This window comes from Herpailurus yagouaroundi, unplaced genomic scaffold, assembly GCF_014898765.1.
Source record: "Herpailurus yagouaroundi ecotype Mexico unplaced genomic scaffold, PumYag 210, whole genome shotgun sequence".
NCBI classification, from domain to species: Eukaryota; Metazoa; Chordata; class Mammalia; order Carnivora; family Felidae; genus Herpailurus; species Herpailurus yagouaroundi.
Window position 1 is genome coordinate 5,508,501 of NW_024412441.1, and position 21,639 is coordinate 5,530,139.

At 34.2% G+C, this 21,639-nt stretch overlaps 1 protein-coding gene across 4 annotated transcripts in view; it reads left to right on the top strand.

Annotated features, from left to right (window-relative positions):
- The window catches only part of PPP4R3B (protein phosphatase 4 regulatory subunit 3B), a 64,649-nt gene that overhangs the window by 13,074 nt on the left and 29,936 nt on the right, over positions 1-21,639 (top strand). For 2 of the 4 annotated variants that reach the window (XM_040453684.1, XM_040453683.1), the window contains exons 4-7: positions 7,327-7,950; positions 13,973-14,050; positions 15,334-15,450; positions 16,850-16,966. In XM_040453684.1, the coding sequence (XP_040309618.1) occupies positions 7,327-7,950; positions 13,973-14,050; positions 15,334-15,450; positions 16,850-16,966 (936 nt within the window). The remainder of the gene's footprint in view (positions 1-7,326; positions 7,951-13,972; positions 14,051-15,333; positions 15,451-16,849; positions 16,967-21,639) is intronic. The other 2 variants (XM_040453686.1, XM_040453687.1) reach the window with 2 other exon arrangements.

Sequence of the window (21,639 nt, forward strand, 5' to 3'; positions counted from 1 at the left end):
CTCTCAAAAATAAATAAAGATTAAAAGTATTTTTTAAAAATTAAAGAAGGCAACAAAAGTGTTCATGACTTCAGTTCTTAAAGAGCTTACAGTATAGCAGAATATAAGAGGTGATAACTCTCAGATAACTGGAACTTATTTTAATTAAGGTTTTATTTTAGAAGTTTCATATTTGCAGAAAATATGAGTAGAAAATACAGAGTTTCTATGTACTCCCCTCCCTAACACCTTCTCGCACTTTCTCCTATTAGTAGTCTCTTATACTAGGATACAGTAGTCACAATTAATGAGCAAATATTCATACATTATTATTCATACATTTATTAGCTAAAGGCCATACTGTATTCAGATTTCTGTTTTCTCTTCCAGGATCCCATTCAAGATACCACATTACATTTAGTAATTATGTCTCCTTAAGCAAACTATCTCTAATATCTGGTAACTGGAATTTTAAGTTAATCATAACATTAATTTTAACTACTATTCTGTAAATGGAATCACTGTGTTTTAGTGGTTGCCTAGCATAATACTCTCTTACAGTGTTTTTTATCTATTGTCATTTTCACTTCTATCAGCTTTCATTCTAGTGATTCTGATCCCTGAAGGTTCTTAAGTTAGTTTATGCATCTGACCACAGTCATTTTTTTCCTTAGTCCTCCTAGGAACAGTGCCACACAGTGCAATAAGGTAGCCCAAGAAAGTATAATGTGAATCTTCCCATTCCATATAAAGCTTATTTGACGGATGGCTCTGGGTCACAAAGCTAAACTGGAAGTAGATGGTTTGTTTCTTTCCATCTCATATTTTACTATGTGTGTATCATGTATTACGGGAGAATTATTAGTATATGGTTTTAAATAGAATTTCCATTGATGAATAGAGGAAAACACTGCTAAATATGATTTTTGCTTTAATTTGTAAAATATACATAAGAATATAATCCAGATTGGTTTGCTACTATTTTGCTGTCATGTTTTCCCATTTTTAAACCTATAGATGGTGATGATGAGAAGGTCCTAATATTTACCTTTTTTTTCTTGTGTGCGCTCCATAGATTGAGATTGAATTTTATGTTTGCAAAGTTTTCTTTGAAGTGAAATGTAAGACCTAAAAATGACCTCTATTGCAGACTTAGACATATGCAGTCCACTAATATTTGCTGCTCTGTTCTAGATTGAATAAATTTGAATCCTGCAAGTACTCATCCATAAAATGGAGGAAAAAACTGATCCATAAAAATAATGAAAGCATAACAAAGGATATAAAACTTTCAAAATAAAAGGACAAGATTACTTTTCTATAACATTTATAACACCGTTCAGAATATTAATAGTATATAAAAACTAACCTTTTTATTGTAAATTCCTGAAAAGTGGTATTTTGTATTCTCCCTCCTCCAGTATACCAGCATGGCACCTGGCACATGTTATGTGTGTACTCCATACATATTTAAAGAATAAGTGAATAAAATAGAAGGTAAACATCTTTAGAACTAGAATGTTGAATACATTTCTTCTAGAACATAAATTTGTGTGGTAGATAATATTTTCCAGTGATCATCACATTAGGTTATGCGTACTCCATTTCTCCCCTCCCCTCACCTCAGAATGTACTGTGTAATATATGTTTCTGGATATACGTGTATTCTTAAAGACTTTGTACATTTGTCCTAGAAATTTTTGCTGAAATTTATTTCTTACTGTTTCACTCATGCAGTTCAGGAGGTCCCTCAGCCAGGCAGGTTCACTAATTCACTGGAAAGACTCACAGAACTCCACAAAGCTGTTACATTCATCATTACAGTTTATTACAACAAAGTGATACAGATTAAAATTACCAGTAGGAAGAGGCACATAGGGCGGGGTCTAGGCATGAACTTCCAGTTTTCTTTTTTAGGATACTTAGGCAGACAGCACTTTCTTCTCCCTGCACTGATGTGTGGCAACCTGCACGTAGTATCGCTGACCAGAACAGCTTACCTAAACCTTTGTGTCCAGCATTTTTATTGGGTGTTATTCCTATAAGCAGGCTGACTGCCCTGTGGCAGACTTCAGTTTCCAGCACCTCCAGAGGTTCAGCTGATACTACGTGGCCCAAGACTTCCACTATAAACCACCTAGTTACCCACACAGAGCATATCTGGCATAGCCCAAGGCTCCCAGGTACACATCAAACAGGATATTCAGAGTGCTTAGAGATTACCTGTTAGGAGCTAGGCAAGGGCCAGATCCCTTTAGGCAAGACTAATCCTTGATTGCAAAGGACACCCCTTGGTCCATTGCCAAGACTCTCACAACAAAATGATCATATTTCTCTAAATGTCTGTATTTAATATAGCATTTATATGACAGAGCAACTATCAGTATGAATATGCTTAGTATTTGGAGGAGCAGTCCTGGAGTAGAGCTGGATTTAAGAAACAACTAATTTGTCTGATAAAGCCATGATTTACCTTTTATATTTTTATACTGATTTGATTACTCATTTTCCTCCTTGATCTGTAATTTGTACCTTATGATATACTTGTACAGGAGTGTTTCACATAGAAATTAACTGGTGGTTTACAAAATCCATTTCTTCCTCCTGCCAGTCATTTTCTATCAGCATTCATGTTGAGCAGCCTTTAACTCAGTCTCCTAATACATTTAATCATCAATACTAATTTTACCATGAGGCTTATGTACATAGGGTAGTTGGATCAACAATGCTAGTATTACACCATATTGTGGTATGGTAGTAGATGTATCTGAAAAGTACGGCACGTTACTAGAATCATTAATTTGGTCACTAACAATTGTTTCAGTGTATCATTATATTATATGACAAAATGTCTCCCAGAGTGGTGTAACTCATCAGGTTTAATTACAGGCCTCCATTCAACTTTGTCAAGTCCCAAGAATAGGTGATCTTGGCAAACATATGGTTTTTACCCTTCCAGGCATCTAATAAAATTGAGCTAAGAGAATGTCATCTCTTGCTCTGATCCTTTGTTGAGGTAGTAGTAGTAGTAATATTGGATGCTTCTTGTTGCTTTACCCATTTATTCATTCCTTTGCCCTTAGTTACTCTTTCTTCTACCCATTTGCCAGTGATTTTTACTCACGCTTTTCTGCCTTTGGAAACTTCTGCCAAACGCCTTTGGAAGGGGCGTTAGATTTGGCCACTCTCCTGGTCCAAGAAGTTTAATTTTTTGCTAAACAACTGAGTTGTACTGTACTTTTTAAATCTATGCCTGTTGCTGAATGTACAGCTAGTTTATTGCTCCTCATTACTGCATGGTATTCCACAGAACTATATATTTTACTCTTCAGTTCTGAGAGGTCATTGCTGACCTTTGAAAAAACAATTTCAACAAAAACATTACACAGTTATTTTTTTAACACCTTATAATGAGAAAGTAGAACTCCTCTCTGAAAAGTTTGACGGCTCAGAGAGCAATAAATTATAAGAAGAGCAAAGATAATTTCTGTATGTGTGTGTGTGTGTGTGTGTGTGTATATATATATATATATCTTTCAGAAAACATAAAATCAAAAGTGCATATGGAAGTTTTAACCTCAGAAAATGGTAGGATAGGGACATTTTCTTTGAAAGAGATGATGGAAATGAGTGAAGATAAGTTGTAAGATGGAGAAGAAGGATGTTGGGAGTATGTTGAGTACTGGTGATCTCTTTTTCAAAGGAGAAAAGTCTCTCTTCTGAGACTTAAAGGGGAAAGTAATAGTGTTTGACACTTAAAAAGGGGAAAAAATTAAAGCAGCAAATGTAAGGATGTAGGATAGGAGTGTGGAAAAAAACATTTTTGTTGAGAACCCTACTGATAGTGTAAATTTTTTATGCACCCACTCAGCATAGTAGTTGACTGACTTTAAGAATGTTAAGGTTAGATTGTGGGTTTTGTTTTTCTTTTAAAGCTTTTCTTTCCTTTTTTTTTCGTTTTTTGTTTTAATATTTACTCAGAATGAGGAGCAAGAGCAAAGGAAGAGCAGAGAGAGAGGGAAAGAGAGAATTTCAAGCAGGCTCCATGCTCAGCACAGAGCCCGATATAGGGCTTGATCTCACGAACTGTGAGCTCATGACCTGAGCCAAAATCAAAAGTCAGACACCCAACCAGCTGAGCCACCCAGGCAACCCCAGATTGTGTTATAGTAACAAAATCCTAAAATAGTGGCTTATCACAACAGTAGTTTGTTTTTCCTTACTGCTATTTGATGAATGAGGGTTAGAGTTGGACAAGAGGGGGCTGTGCTTATCAGAGCCACTCAGAGACCCAGGCTGATAGAGAATTGATTTTGATACTTTCAAGCCAATTGCAATGTGAGAATGACAGGTGGCAAATCAGAACAATGGCTTTTAGAAGGTCTTCCCAGAAGTTACACATGACACTTAGCTCACATTTCATTGGCCAAAATAAATCACACAGCTACATACAACTTCATGGAAGCAAAGAACTCATGTGCCACAAAAAGGAGAAAACCAGAAATGCTTAGTGAGCAACACTCTTGATATCCAGACAAATACTTTGATGTATGTGGGATTGACAGATCTATCTGATATAATCTGTCAGTGAGAGTTAAATTTAGGAGAGAGTCCAGGAAGCTTGTAAGGATAATACTAGATAATGTAGAAACATACTATAACATAGTGAATGCTTCTGTAGCTTTGCTTTTGTTCTTAAACATATGCAAACTATTCATTTGCAGTGTAAGTTGAATCCTCCTATTTCCTCTTTTTTTGTTGTTGTTTTTTTTGTTTTTGTTTTGTTGTTGTTCCTACGATTTTATTTTTAAGTAATCTCTACACCCAACTTGGGGCTCAAACTCCCAACCCTGAGATCAAGAGTTGCACACTCCACTGACTGAGCCAGCCAGCCACCCTTCCTCTGATTTCTTCTTATTCTTTCCTTGTAACATCTGATTCTTCTTCTTCCCTCCCTACCTCATGCTCTACTTCTGTTTCTATGGTTACCCTTAGTTACCCTAATACCAAATTTCTGTTTTCTGTCCTATTTTTCCTGAGTAGTAGGCCCACAGATTTAGTTGCCAGCTGGGTATTCAAACACCTCAAACTTAACAAAACTGACCTTTTATTAACCATTCCTCTCCATGCTCCCAGTTTTTGTTAAAGGAGCCATAATCTTCTTAATGACAGATTTAAAACTATAGAGTTATTTGTGGTTCTTCCTCTCTCTTACACCTGTCCCTCATCTGTCTCAACATCACTATCTAAATTCAGTTCTTCATGTAGACTTCAGAATAACACCCTAATTTGTCTTTATTCTCAAATTTATTCCATACAACTGATGCCTTACTTTCTAAAGGACAGTACTGCACATTCACTTCCCTTGACTTTCCATAATCTGGCTTTAGTCTGCATTCCCAGTTTTGCTGTTGGCCATATGCATACCACACATTTCTCTCTCTCCGACTCTATTCCCTTTGTACTTTGTATACCTTTATCCCCATCTGAATCTTACCCATCTTTGAAGGTCCAAATGCCACTACTTTTATGATTTCTTCTTATATTCTGTCTTCACCACCCCCTTTACTCCCAGGAGTGGGAAGGAATTTCCCTTCCTCTGAATTTCTGTGGCATTTTATCTGAACTGCTCTTATGACCTTGTTACTTAAACTTTCTCCTACATTTACGTGTCAGTCTCCCTAAGCCCAGCTCCTCTGTTGAGAACTCAGAAATAAAAGAAGTACACTCATGCTCTAGGAGAAAAAGTCTCTTATATGCATCAGTATATCTACTTTCTCTAATAAGTCCTTAGATCTTTTTTCATATGTTGCTTTGGTAGACTTGGAAATTTGTGGTGCTTTTTCATCTCAGGATATTTGGATGTTTTGAGGTGAAAAGAGGATAATTGCACTCTTGTGTTAAGAATTAGGAAAAAATTTATGAAGAGTAAAGTTTTTATGTTAAATAGAGTCATTATAGAAATCATTATAGGGGCACCTAGGTGTCTTAGTAGGTTGAGCATCTAACTTCAGCTCAGGTCATGATCTTGCAGTTCCCTCACTCTTTGCCTCCCTCTTCCCTCACTCTTTGCCACTCCCCTGCTTGCTTTCTGTCTCTCTCTCTCAAAAATAAAACATTAAAAAAAAATTTTTTTTAAAGGTGTCATTATAGGAAACTTGTCCCAAGTTTGCCATGCTTTTCTTGAGCTATCAACCTGAATCATAAAACAGTTGTTTATTCATTGTGTTTTCTAGATACTAGAACTTGGAGGCTTTTATCACAGATGTTAAATAAATGCCAATTTAAAAAAAAAATCTTTGTTTTTAATTTTTAAAAATTTTTTATTATTTTTTTTATGTTTATTTAATTTTGAGAGAGACAGAGTGCAAGCAGGGAAGGAGCAGAGAGAGAGGGAGACACAGAATCCAAAGCAATCTCCAGGCTCTGAGCTGTCAGCACAGAGCCGGTTGCGTGGCTCGAACCCACAAGCTGTGAGATCATGACCTGAGCTGAAGTAGGACGCTTAACCGACTGAACCACTCAAGTGCCCCAGTATTCTTTGTTTTTTAAAACAATTTCAGGCTCTTAGCAAAAGCAAGTATTTTTTCAAAAGTGAATTTCAAAAGTAATTTGAGGAAATCTTCTCACTCTTGAATATCCAAGAAGTTGGGTTTTAGTTTGGTTTAAACTTAATAGTGTTTTGTCAGGCCAATGGGATGGTGCATTAAGAGCCGTCCCTAATTTGGGGGCCCCACAGAAGAGTTAACCTTCAGCAGAATTCAAAATTAGTAGACGTAGGGAAGTTATTAAACTGTACATGGTTATTACATAACCTCAAATAAATCAGTGTAATATTAGCTGAAATAAGTATATTGTCAGGGGTCAGAGTTAATTAACCTCAAGTTATAAGTTGGGAAATTTAGAGGTGAAATTGAGACTCTTCCAATAATTGACTCTAAACTGGGTGTGTTTTCCCCCTCTAGACTTCACTTTCTTTCTTTCTTTTTTTTTTTTTTTTTTTATAATGTTTATTTTTGAAAGAGAGAGAGAGAGTGGGCAAGCAGGGAAGGGGCAGAGAGGGAGACCAGAATCCGAAGCAGGCTCCAGGCTCAGCTGTCTGCTAGAACTCGATGCGGACTCAAACTTATGGACCATGAGATCATGACCTGGGCCGAAGTTGGACACTTAACCAATTGAGCCACCTACATACCCGTGGACTTAATTTTTAAATAACAGTGATTATGTGGCTAATAATGTTTCTTTGCAAGGTATTTTTTACTTAAATCCAGTGGTCAGTGATTTGATTTCCAAAATTTTGAATTCTTTTGTATTTTAAGGTAACCAGCTGTACTTGGATGTTTTTAGGTTCAAGGTAAGGATCCATCAGTGGAAGTCACACAGGACCTCATTGATGAATCAGAAGAAGAACGATTTGAAGAAATGCCTGAAACCAGTCATCTGATTGACCTGCCCACATGTGAACTCAATAAACTTGAAGAGATTGCTGACTTAGTTACCTCAGTTCTCTCCTCACCTATCCGTAGGGAAAAGCTGGCTCTGGCCTTGGAAAACGAAGGCTATATTAAAAAACTACTGCAGCTGTTCCAAGCTTGTGAGAATCTAGAAAACACTGAAGGCTTACATCATTTGTATGAAATTATTAGAGGAATCTTATTCCTAAATAAGGCAACATTGTTTGAAGTAATGTTTTCTGATGAGTGTATCATGGATGTCGTGGGATGCCTTGAATATGACCCTGCTTTGGCTCAGCCAAAAAGGCATAGAGAATTCTTGACCAAAACTGCAAAGTTTAAGGAAGTTATACCAATAACAGACTCTGAATTAAGGCAAAAAATACATCAGACTTACAGGGTACAGTACATTCAGGACATCATTTTGCCTACACCATCCGTTTTTGAAGAGAATTTTCTTTCTACTCTTACATCTTTTATTTTCTTCAACAAAGTTGAGATAGTCAGCATGTTGCAGGTAAGTAAACTAAAGTGTTCTTATATTATTTTAGGTATTCTCCTTAATAGTTAAAGCTGGTGTTCATTCCTTTTTGAAAGTTTTCTTTTGTTTACTTTAAATGTACTATTGAGCATAGAAAATAGAGCTTTATCTCATTTTTTTTTTTTAAGTATTTTTTATTTTGAGAGGGAGTGCTTTTACTAGTGGAGAGAGGGGCAGAGAGAGAGAATATCCCAAGCAGGCTCTGCACTGTCGTCACAGAGCCTGTCGTGGGGCTCAGTCTCACAAACCATGTGATCACAACCTGAGCCAAAATCAAGAGTTGGATGCTTAACCAACTAACCTACCTAGGTGCCCCAAAGGAAAGAATCCTTTCATAATGTGACCTTTTAAATTTGTAAGTGTCCTATCATGTAAATTTTTTTAACTTCATCTTTGCATGCATTTAGAAAATTGTAAAATATATATGACAAAATATTCATCATTTTAACCTTTTTTTATGTATACAATTCATAGCATTAAGTACCTTCTCAGTGTTATGCAACCATCACCATTGTCCATTTCCAGAACTTTTTTATCATCCCAAACCAAAGCAGCTGTTTCTAAGATTATTTTTAGTCCACTTTGTGAGATCTAGTTATTATTGGAGGGATAGTACATATGAATGTGTGTGCTTAAAGTTTTCCAAATAATTCAAATGTGTAGTCAGCACATCTAAATTAACATTTGTTAATTTTCAGGAAATGATAACTAGATTATTTGCTGTGTGAGGTTGGTTTTAATCTGTCTCCTTGAGTTGTAAAATAGTTTATACCATGTTTAGTATGTTAATCCTTTATACGCTAACAGTGTAATAAGGAGGAATTTGAAGATTTTCCTTTACTTGTGGTAGTATACTATACCCACAGTTTCCTACATGACTGTCTTTGTTATGTCCATATCGCTGAATAAGTTTTTGAGCAGCTTCTATATACATAGTGTAGTAGTGGTTCTCAAGTGTGTTCTAGGGGCTCCTAAAGCCCTTTCAGAGTTCTGTGGGGTTTTTCCTTTTCCAACTTCTTGTCAGTGTGAGGCTGTATTTTATTCTTGTACTTCAAAATATTGTATTGCAACAGATTGAATGTCAAAGAAGATGTGAGAATGTAGTTTTCTTCTATTAAGCCAAACATTACAGAGATTTGCAAAAATGTAAAACAGAGCCACTCTTTTTTCTAAATTTATAAAATTTTTCATAAATATATTTACATAAACTTATATCTTATTTTTAAAACAAATTAGTAAATGTTTTTAAATGTCTCCGTTTTTGTTGTCAGTATTGCCAAACATAATCCACATAATAAAACTCTCTGGGGTACTCCATAAGGTTTAAGAGTTTAAGAGATCCAGAGACAAACAGTTGAGAGTTTCTGACTTAGTACTTAGCTCTTAGTTGTGAGATTCCGTTTTATGATGTTAACAGTCATCCTTCATCTTTCTGTTGTTACTTTACTTTTTGTATAGGGTTTACTTCTTTAGATCATGCTTTCACCTAGCAGTTTTCCTTATTCCACAGTAATAAGTATAAGGGAAAATAGACTTACGCATCGGGTTCCATTTGTTATACATGAGACCTGCTTTTTAAAACCATTTGTACTATACAATTCAGGGTGCCATTTCACTTGCTGACAGAAAAACAGTTACAGTCTCAGGAGTTTGGAAATAGACCTACAGTCAATATAGCTGATGTAAAGAAAAGAACCCAGTGACAGAAGCTTAAGTGCAGAAGCTTTCAAATGACTGCTTTGACATCAGAAGGGGTTCCAAATCCATAATAATAAATCATAAATGCCTTATATGCTTAAAAATTATGCAAACTAATCTGTAAGTATTTGAACTCTTTATGTCAGTTTATATATTTTCTCATAGATCTATTTGTAAAGGCTATAATTATGTAAATCAAGCATAGCTTTAAGAAAAGAAAGTCTTAAACTCATTTCTGGTCTGTGAGATACATTTATGAAGTAGATACTGTGAACTACCTGTTGCATATCTAAGGTTTAGCACTTAGGTATCTCTTCATTTCAGCAGTGATGCTGAATTCTGTTTTCTGTTCTCAACAGTATGTGAAAAGAAAAGAATTATGATTATGGTGAGTGACCTCTAAAGGCTCATTTCCTAAAGCCCAACTCTGAGGTTTCCATGTAGAAATTTTTTGGCTAAGTATTAGATGTTTCCAGATACCCTTCTAGCTAACTAGGATATGTATCTATAGCTTCTTAAATGAGTATTGGCCTACTGTTGTATGAGTTACATAAGCAAGTGCAAATGTAAAGATTGTATCTATCTGGACCAAAATGAGTTAGTGCAAAGGTACATAACATAACTCCTAGCCTAAATTAAGGTAATTAACTGAGAAATTACATGAAAGCACTTACTGTGGTCACTGGCTCCTGGTATGTACTTTAATACATGTTGAGATTCTCTAAAGCTTGATTAGGGCATAAGAGTTTAGTTAACCTGAATTTTCTAGCTAATTGCATATCAAAATCCCGTGTGCCCAGAATTGAAATTTATACTTAAAAATGTTTTTTATGAATTAAATCCCTAAAACCAATAAAGTGAGGTTATTTTCACACAGCTACAGATTAGAGTCCTTTTCAAAACAAGAAGTTTTAACTTCCTTCACTAGAAATGATTGAGGATAGGTATCTCAAATGTTGACATTTTAATACATTACATGTTATCTCCACTATTCCATAAATAAGAATTGAGCTGAACACAAACCCAGTAAAATCAGTGGTTTTATTTCTTGTTTAACATATTTTGTGGATTTCAGCTTACTAAAAAAGAAATTTCTAAACTTTCATCCCACTTACTAAGGAGATATGGTAAAATCTCTTCATGCCTTTAAGGAAAAATTTACAATAATTCGGTTCTTCATTTTGTTTCAGAAGTTTTTGGATTCATGTAAGAATTTAACATATTACATTTTATCTTACTAGATTTGGCGTAGTCTAGTTTGTGTGTGTGTTTTACTTTGGTTTGTTTCATTACTTTGAACTAGTTAGAAATCTGTCCTGTAGTCTATTTTACATGGTGAGAGTAACAAAAACCAGATCGTGCAGGTGACCTGGATTCTAATAATTTTTTTTAAATGTTTATTTATTTTTGAGAAACAGCACTAGTGGGCAAGGGGCAGAGAGCGGGGGACACAGAATCCGAAGCAGGCTCCAGGCTGTGAGCTGTCAGCACAGAGCCCGACACCGGGCTCAAACTCACAGGCTGTGAGATCATGACCTGAGCCTAAGTCGGCCGCTTAACCGACTGAGCCATCTGGGCGCCCCCGTGACCTGGATTCTAAATCCATCTCTGTCACTAGCCCTTTAGATAATGTCCACTCTTTGGGCATCAGTCTTTTGAAATTTAAAATTGGACTAGGCAATCTCTGTAATCTCTTAAAGTCTGATCTAATTCCAACTTTCTGTCTTTACATGAGTCTAGTAATGGTGGATGGGTTCTGGGTTTGGGTTTTTTGTTTTTTAAAGTAAACTCTACACCCAATGTGGGCTCAAACTCACGACCCCAGGATTAAGAGTTGCATACTCTACCAGCTGAGCCAGCCAGGTGCCCCCGGGATTTGGGAGTTTTGAGCACGTGCCTGTTTAATTCAAAGAAAAGTTTGATTCACTTTTTTTAAAAAGGCCCCCTTTTTCCCCATAAGGTTTTGTTGTGTAATTCAAAAAGACAGCCACACACAATTTGACTGAAAATAGTTACAAAGGCTTTTCGGGGTGCCTGGGTAGATCATTCGGTTAAACTTCAGACTCTTGGTTTCTGCTCAGATCATGATCTCATGGTTCGTGGGTTTGAGCCCTGCTTTGGGCTCCACACAGTGCAGAGCCTGCTTGGGATTCTCTCTCTCCCTCTCTTTCTGCCCCTATCCTGCTTGCTCTCTCTCTAAAAATAAACTTAAAAAAAATTTTTTTTTAAACAAAGGCCTTTATGAAAAAGAACTGAAGTGATCTAAAGAGACTAGTTTAATTGGAGAACCAGGTATTTAGGGGGAGACATTACAGTTATATTTATGAAGCACTTTAAGCTGTCAATTAATTGCTTTTTTACTAGTGCACTGAACAGAGTGCTTTTGTAGAGTATTACAAGAATAAGATTAGAAATCAGAAAAAATATATATACCAGGAATTAGAAAACATTCTCCTAGCAGACAATACAGACAATACATTATGCAATTCTAGCTTTCAGCACACAAATAATGAATCATGTAAGAAATTGCATTTATCAAAGAAATGGAACTATTTTCTTATGAAAATATTCTTTAAAAAGTTAAAGATCCTTAGAGAAGAAAGGAGGATTTAATCTGAGAAAGATGCAAGAAGAAAAAAAAATTATAAAAGGTTTAAGTGGAGGTAAATGTGTATTCACCAAAACCTAAAATATTGAGATAAAAAGTATTTAGAAAAAGTGATTTGAGGGATAAGTATAAGATTGCATATGCAGTTGAATTCTCTCAGAAATAGATGAGTCAGGCCGTAGTATATAAGGTCTAGAAGTCAGCAAAATCGAGAACAAAACAAACACCATTCTGAGTCAGACTAATGAATGGGTTTGTCTCTCAGTATTCTTTAAGTAACACTGATGGATGGTTAGTGGGAGAGTATGTTACATCTTCTGTGATTGTATCCAGTAGTCTTCATTCATTTTTTTATATATGCTTTATCTTATTTTTTTTAAACTTATTTGAGAGATTGAAACTGCTTCACAGATAATCCAAGCAAAAAGGCGGGTATTTAAGGTACATCCTTAACATGTTATAATTTGAATTTTTTGTCAACCAATAAGTCAAAAATTCTAAGAACATGCTACTTTAATTAAAGTTAATACAAATTGTATTTCATAAAAGTGAATTTTAAAAATAAGTGAAATTTAAAAGCACAGTATTTTTTAGCAGATCTTGATGGATCTCCACAAAGTGGATTTCAATATTCATGTCATTTTTTTCCTTAGTAATTTAATAGTCCACTCTTATTGTGGAAAACTAGAAAATAAAGATAAGCAAAAAAATTGCTCATAATCTATCACCAAAAGATAATCACAATTAACATTTTAATGTTTCTCCCTTTTAGACTTTAGACACAAATTTATATTAAAAATAAGATTATACAGTATGTACTATACTGTATTTTTGCTTGTCCTTGTAAACAGTGCTTAGAGAAATTAACATATATCTGCCTTTTAATACCTCAGAGTCATCAGTGTGAAAAGCAATTATTGTAGTGCTTTATCATTTCACTGTGTCCTTGGGGACCACAAGAAAATATAAGCCTGTACCCCAAATAACCCTGAATTATATATCATGAGTTCTTGTGTTTTAAAAGGTTTTGCAGTCCAGTCTTACTGCTGCCAGAATTCGGTCTCCTTTACTGTTGTCCCTGTGCCGTATTTGTAATTCATTTTTCTAATCTGCAGTGGACCGACAATGAACTCTTCAAACATGTTTGAATTACATTTAAATTAAGAATAAATAAATAGATAGACCCTGAGAAGGACCTACAGTGTCTCTCAGTTAAAATGCATGAGTTTTGGGGCACCTGGGTGGCTCAGTCGGTTAAGTATCCAACTTTGCCTCACGTCATGATCTAATGGTTAATGAGTTTGAGCTCCACATGGGGTTCTATCCCCCCTCTTTCTCTATCCCTCCCCCATTCATGCTCAGTCTCTCAAAGATAAATATTTTAAAAAACTAAACTAAACTAAAAAAGTGAGTTTTCATGCATTACCTAGAACAACTGGTTATTTTTGGTCTCCAAAGGATTCTTCATAGCTGAGGTTTCTGGTTAAATGAGGTATTAGTGTATGTATAACTAATAATAAATGGTATAATCAGGTTTGAAAACTATAACATGAATATGCCCTGGAATTTTCAGGTTTATGATGAAACTATTAGGTTTTCAGCTACTTTTATTATAATTTGTGTAAATCATGTAAGTGAGTATAACTTTATACTTTTGTTAGACTTTCATAGTAATTATTTCTTCTTGTGTAGGAAGATGAGAAGTTTCTGTCGGAAGTTTTTGCACAATTAACGGATGAGGCTACAGATGATGATAAACGGCGTGAATTGGTAAGTTATTTATTCTTGAAATTCAAACCTTTATATTTTTTTTTAAGTTTATTTATTTTGAGAGAGAAAGTGTGAGTGGGGGAGGGGCAGAGAGGGAGAGAGTAAGAATCCTAAGCAGGCACTGTGCTATCAACACAGAGCTTGATGCAGGGCTCCAACTTGTGAACGATTAGATCATGACCTGAGCCAAAGTTGGACACTTAAACCAACTGAGCCACCCAGGCGCCCCTAAATTCAAACCTTTGAAGTGCACTTACTCTTGGCTAATACAACTTTTAATATTGAATTTGTTAAGAGAGAATTTTTTATAATTAAGATGAAAAGTACACATTCTATAAAATGATTACTCTCAAAGTTTCTCAAACTTATTGTTTTGTATATTTGCCAGTTTCCTAAAGTATTTTGATGTGTGTTTTTTTCCTCCAGTGAGGGAATTCATGTGCTTAAAAATCCCCAAATTAGATATGGGGTTTATGTTAGGACACAACTACAAACTCATACATTTTTATGGTTGTAGATACATTATAGAACGGCTCTTTTCAAAAAACAAAAGGTAAGGACAGTACTTCTTGAATACATGAATGATAAGTAATTTGGTTCTTGGAAATGTTTTTTTCTTTTGAATGTATGTATTTTCTGAGATAATGAACCATGCTTTGGAGGAAGAGAATAATGATTGCTACTTACCAGCAGTTTGTCATTTTCTTTAAACATTATAATCAGGTACTCGGGTTTTAAAAAGTAATGAGAGATTACAGGTTTAAATTAGCCAAGTCATCTTGGTGTAGGTAATAGCCTACTCAGTTTTCTCATTTATAAAATTAGGCCTTTAAACTCGGGAATCTTTTAATGTCCTTTCCAGTTCTTATAAATGAAATTGTACTGTTGAGAACTGTCTGAGAACCCAGCTACCATTTATTTTATATAGCATGTTTCTACAAAAATACATGCTCTAATTCAAAATACATACCTTACATGACATTTTTACAACTGGATCATGAATTGAAAATACCATATGTATATTCACTCTGAGACTCCACATACAACATGTACACTGTATGCCTTGGGAGAGTTCATCGTTTATTTTGTGGAAATAATGCGAAGTTTAGTTTTAGTGGGATGCTAGTTTTTAAGATGTTCTTTACAGGTTTTGAGGGGCCAAGATACCCTGAAGAGGCAAGGTCCTTCAGAAGGGCATATCATGCTATGGTATATCACATTAAAGTGAGCCCAAGTTTGCTGTTATGTGTGTCAACTTCTCACTATACTTTCTAACATTGCAGGTTAATTTTTTCAAGGAATTTTGTGCATTTTCTCAGACATTACAACCTCAAAACAGGGATGCATTTTTCAAAACTTTGGCAAAATTGGGGATTCTGCCTGCTCTTGAAATTGTAATGGTAATTATCCAACTTCTTTTCATGTTTTTGAAGTTGTGAATTTCTCATACCTTTATATTACAAATGTGAAAGTATTTATTATACTAATGCATATTGAATTGTATAGTTTAGGTTATGATTCACTTGATAGTGAATTACTACAAATGTGTTCCATCTTCAGATTTTTATTAACTTGAATTTGTAATATTAATATGTAAGCACTTGGATATAATATGGCTTCAAGTGAATTAAAATCCCACGTGTGTTTTCAAGACTATTCTCTTCTGTAGCAATATTAAGTATGTTTTATAGAAATTTTTAAAATGTCTTTCCTTTTTAGACCAGTGAGAGTAGAGTAAGGGCAGACTGGACCAAGGCAGCTCATTCTGCAATATGGGTTAGGGCAGTGGTTCTCATATATATCTGTTTATGATTTGTATCCATTGGTATTGTATGAAAAATTAAAAACATTTATTATTTCATTTTAAAATGATAAACATAAATAATATAACTTATAAAAATAATTTTTTAGAACAAAAAATTTTAGTGGAAGAGTGGCATTTCATTTTTTTTTTTTTTTTTTTTTTTGGCAATCTCTTTAACATTTGGTTTAATAGAAGACAGCGAGATTCTCATAGCAACTTCTGCATTTAATTTGTTGTGATATCATATGTCTTATAGCCTCTGGAAAACCCCACTATACTTGTGTTATGCTGAGAGTGAAAAGGGCTGATAATGCCCTAGGATTATTTATTATGAAAATAGTTTTTAATTTCATGTGGTTCCTGAAAAGGGTGTTGGACACCTCACCAGGATTCCCTGGACAACACTTGGAGAACTGCTGAGTTAGGGAATATGTTCAGAATCACTTGGAAGATTTTGTAACTTACGAGTCATGTATCCTTCATGTTATGGATCAGTACCTTAGAAAACTAAGTTGTGGAAAAAGAGTGAAAATACCCAGTATTTTCAAAAGCATCCTCTATTAGGAGAGTCATAAAAGAATCAGTTACTAAGGAGTAACTGGCAAATAAATCCAGGACCAAAGATGGATTCTGGAAAGTTATAGAGTCTTAACCAGGTAACATCATTCACATTTTGCATATATTTAAATAAAAAAAAAATGTCTGTACAGTATTTATAAAGTATTTCTTTATAATCCCATGTTGATTCTTACATTTAAATTCCCTGAATATTTATCTTCGTGGTGGTAAAAACTGGCACAAACTAATCATTGAGCTGCTTAAAAGTTTTTTATATTTGTAAAATAAAAGGAAGTATAGGATGGAGAGATTATACATTTTGAATCCAGTCCAATGTCTAATTCCAAAAAGTTGGTGTGTATAGATTTGGGAAAGAAAAGGAACACAGCACAGTTTTTGTTAACAGTCTCTAAGTAACCTAATTTTCCTTTTATTAGGGCATGGATGATTTGCAAGTTAGATCAGCAGCTACAGATATATTTTCTTATCTAGTAGAGTTTAGTCCATCTATGGTCCGAGAATTTGTAATGCAAGAAGCCCAGCAGAGTGATGATGTAAGTAATAATGCTGTGATTATATGTGAATTACCTGTAGAGTAGTGTTGGCATACTATTGAGAGAAAAGGTTTAACTACAGTCTTAATCTTCAGTGAAGCAAAATAGTAGATTTCTGATCATTTGTGACATTAGCAAGCCCAGAATATGTGGCATTTGATTTATTTTACAAACTGTATTCAAACTCGTATTGAGATAAATATATTACAACAGAATCGAATTATTTAAAAAAGTTCAAGTGCTAATGAGGTATAATTTCAAACCTTTAGCTCAGACACTTACCTGGTAAAACTAGCAAATTGTTTTCCCTTGTTTAAATGTGTCTTTTTTTTTTTCCATGTGAATGAATGTTTAATGAGACCAATGTGTTTTCCCACTATGGAAATACTTAAACTTTCCCTTTAAACTGTTTAAGAACGAAATGAACATAGAATTATAATTTAAAGTAGTCTGTCTCATATCAAATATATTTTAGTATTAAGAAAATGAATATAATTATGTTCCTTCTTAAAGAAGATTTTGATTCCCATTGTATGATTTCTCATTGCATGAGTTACTTTTGAATTAAAATACAGTTGCTGTTTTGTGTTTAATCTTTTAATTTCTCCTTAGATTTTTACATTCTTTGTTAGATATTTCCAGGGTATTTCTTTTTAAAGTCATTTTATTTTAGAATCAGTTTGAGCTAATGCTACAGTTTTAGGCAGTAGAAGAAAGAGGAAAAAATCTTTAAGTATTTTAAGGTTTTTTTTTATTAAACCCAAAAGGTGTTAAATCTGACTTTAAAGAAAGTCAGATACCTAGTTTATTAGTTTATAATCTCACTTGGTATGTGTATCTTAGTGCCAGCTTTACAGAAAGTAACTCTGAAATTAACACTCTTAATTGCTGCATCCTCAGTGATATGCATTGATTAAGGACATCCATCATAAAATCTCTTCAGACGAAGAGAATAATAAACTAATTTTTAGGATTCTTTACTCTGAAAGTTTTTGTTTTCTTTAGAAATACTTCCTTGTTTACATTTAATTGATGGATGAGACTTAGAGAAGCACTTACTGATTTTTAACTATGAAAAGTCCCTTTCTCAGTTTTTCATGTTGATAGAATCCTAATCTTCAAGGTCTTTCATTTCTCCAAATTTTCTGAGATCTAGCAGTTTAACAGTTTAAAAATGTGTTGCCTTCAAATAGTTTAGTTAGCCCACAAAAGAGAATAGATTTCTCTCTTTTTTTTTTTTCCTTCAAAATTGAGGATTCTACAATTCTACATTGGGTTCCTGGTAACCTTTAAAAAGAGAAGACTTAAACTGTGTATTTGGTGGGCAGTTGATATTTTGATGGCCTTTTAAAATAAATGCACAGCATTCAAACTTTTCTTTCCAGTATTATGGAGCAGATTTGGTTTTAGAACTTGGATTACATATTAAAATATGTGTTGAGACACAGGAAAATTAACATTTTTTACCATAGTCATTATTTCTAAGCTAGAAGGATAGATTTAGTGATAATTGCTGTCTTTTTATTCTGCCACAGATTTCACATATTTTTATGTTAATGCCCTCTGAAACATTTAGTGAACTTATTTTAGGATATGACTGGGTAAGTAATCCAGCTATTATTCAACCACTTATTTTGGCAGGTATTTGCATTGTATTTCTCACTTAGGAGTATATTCATATTGTTAATTTTTTTAGGTATGATAATAGCATTGAGTTTTTTTTTTTTCTTCTTAAGAGTCCTTATCTTGTAAAGATTTATACTGAAATACTTAATTATATATGAGGAATTTACTTTAAAATAATTCTGGGAGATATAATTTGCCTTAATAAAGTTAAAAATAGGGGCGCCTGGGTGGCGCAGTCGGTTAAGCGTCCGACTTCAGCCAGGTCACGATCTCGTGGTCTGTGAGTTCGAGCCCCGTGTCAGGCTCTGGGCTGATGGCTCAGAGCCTGGAGCCTGTTTCCGATTCTGAGTCTCCCTCTCTCTCTGACCCTCTCCCGTTCATGCTCTGTCTCTCTCTGTCCCAAAAATAAATAAACGTTGAAAAAAAAAAAACTTTAAAAAAAAAAAATAAAAATAAAGTTAAAAATACATAAGCTAATGTCTTAGAATTAACTGTTCAGTATATTTTTTTTAAATGAAGAGCTATTTTTGCATTCTTCTAACATGTCAGAATGGATTAAAGGAAGTATTATTTCTCTAATACTTGCAGGCCTTCAAGTTGCAGAACAAATTTCACATGCATTTTTTTCTAATAATTCTTACATTCACATCAAAAAAAAATGTTTCCACAATATCCATCAGTTATTTTTATTCTACTTCAGAATAATGTTCCCACTCCTGTCATTCTTTTTTTCTTGTTTACTATATTCATGGAATCTAAGATACATGGATGCTAATATTTTTTTATCTTACCAGAGAGTGCTAGTGGAAAATATTTATTTGACTTTGTCATGGTTGCTACTTGGCTGATAGTGACTGTCTAATACCGTAGATTATAAAATGTATTTCAATATCATACTTTAAAAACCAGTATGTGCTTCTAAGAATAGTGTGAGGTTGAAGTGTGGTAATGAAACCAATGAGGATATCATTTCTCTAAAGCTTTGATTTAGAAATTATTAAAACCTTGAAAAAATCTCCCTGAAACCTTGGTTAAATTCACTTCAATGTTGGTCTTTAGGTGAAGGATAGCAAAATTTTCTTAAAAGGCCAAAACATAAATATGACTTGGTGGGCCTTATGGGCTCTGTTGCAGACTCAGCCTTGCCGTTGTAGTATGAACTGTCTGTAGATGGTTTGAAAACGAATAGTATAGCTGTATTCTAGTAAATGTTTTACTGTAAAAATTTATTTTCAAAGTAGGCAACGAGCAAAGTAGTTTTGTAGTTTGCCAACCCCTGACTTACACCCCTTTCTTAGAATATTGTAGGTCAGTGATGGTGGCATTTAAAGGCTGACTCTGAATTGAAGGTTACAAATGCAGAAGCTTCTATGGCAGTGTAAAAAGAAGTAAAAATAAAAAAGAAAAGAAAAGAAAAAAGACCATAAGAATAAGCAGGTTTTAATGGGGAGGGAGTCACTGGGCCCTCTTAATTAAAACTATAAGTTTAAGGGGGAGCAGATTTAAAAAAAATGTGTATCTATAAATTTAAGACGGTGTTCTCTTGAATAGATTTTGGTGCTCCAAGATTGATACATATTCACTGGAGTTACTATATAATGGTTTATTTGTGCATCAGGTCATCATTTAGATTTTGAAGAAGGAATTTTCCAGTAGTTTTTTTTGTTTTTGTTTTTGTTTTGTTTTGTTTTACATCTTCATTATTTTGCTGCACTTGTTTGAGCATGAGTTTTTTGTTTTTTGTTTTTTCCTAGCCTAATAAATGCCATTGTTGGAGAAGCAGGTTTAGGAAAAATGGATTTGTACTCACAGTATTTTAATGCCAGTAAAGAACTCTAGCAAACAGAAACTAGACAATTCAACTCTAGCTGGCTTGAATTTTGAAAGAGTCATCCAGCTTACAGTGATTTTCTGTTCCTTTTGTTCTGCCTTTGGAGAAATAATGGGCCTTGGTGGGAAAGTTAATAAGGGAGAGTTAATAAGGTCACTTAGATAGCTACTTATTGGCTATACCCCAGTTAGAGAGACTGGGTCCTTTGATTCAGCTATTCCTTCTGTTCACCAGGGCTTGCTCTATTGTATTAAGAAATGAAACATGCCTTACAGACAACTTACAATGTTGGTAATACTTTTAGTTAATTGATGAATGTTCAACCATTCATTCTTTTGCCTAGGAGCTATTTGTTCATTGTTTCTGAAAGATACTGTTACTTTTGAGTGGATACAGTCATGCACTGCAGTAGACTAATTTTAATTGTTTACAGAGATGGGTATACCTCTGGAATAAGACTGTCTAGCTGTTGTATACTGCTCTGTGAGACAGAATCTCTAAATCTGTGGTTAATTCTAATATTATAGAAATTGATTTTTACTTAGTTTGGCAGAATCCGGTAATATAATAAAATAATAATAATAGAACCTAACCTGTATCATAAGGCTTTTTTTCCCCTGCCTCTCAGTGTCTTTCACTTGCTGATCTGTTACCACTTGTAGCTTCATATATTTTGTCCAGCTTTTTGTTGTTGTTCCAGGTAAAAGACAAAAATTTAGTTCCTATCACTCCATCTTGACCAAAAGCAGAAGTCTGGTTTTGTTTTTATTTTCAGAGCAAATTTTAGTGCAAAAGTCTGGCCCTTATCACAGAATTGGAAAGTTTGTGGATTCATGTCTCTTCTGTGTTTTCTTTAATAAATTATTTTTGTTTCATTAAAGTGACACATGGTAGCATTAAAAAATAAACACATCTGACACAAGGATTCAGAAGCCAACTTGTTTTAAGACTTTTCATTGTATGTGGCAATTAGTATTCTTGATTGTAAGAAATTCCCATATTTTGCCATTTTCTCCCCTGCATCTTTTGTTTTTTTTTGTCTAAGTGTGATTGTTTTTTTCCTTTTTTTTAACAATGAAACTGTAATAATCATTTTAAAGAGTACTCTCTAGTTTCTGTGATGATGGAAATGTTGAGACCTGTGACAGAAGAGGAGGATAAGGAATTAATGTATTACTTAAAAATGGCTTTGGCTTCATATATCAGAAAAACCAGG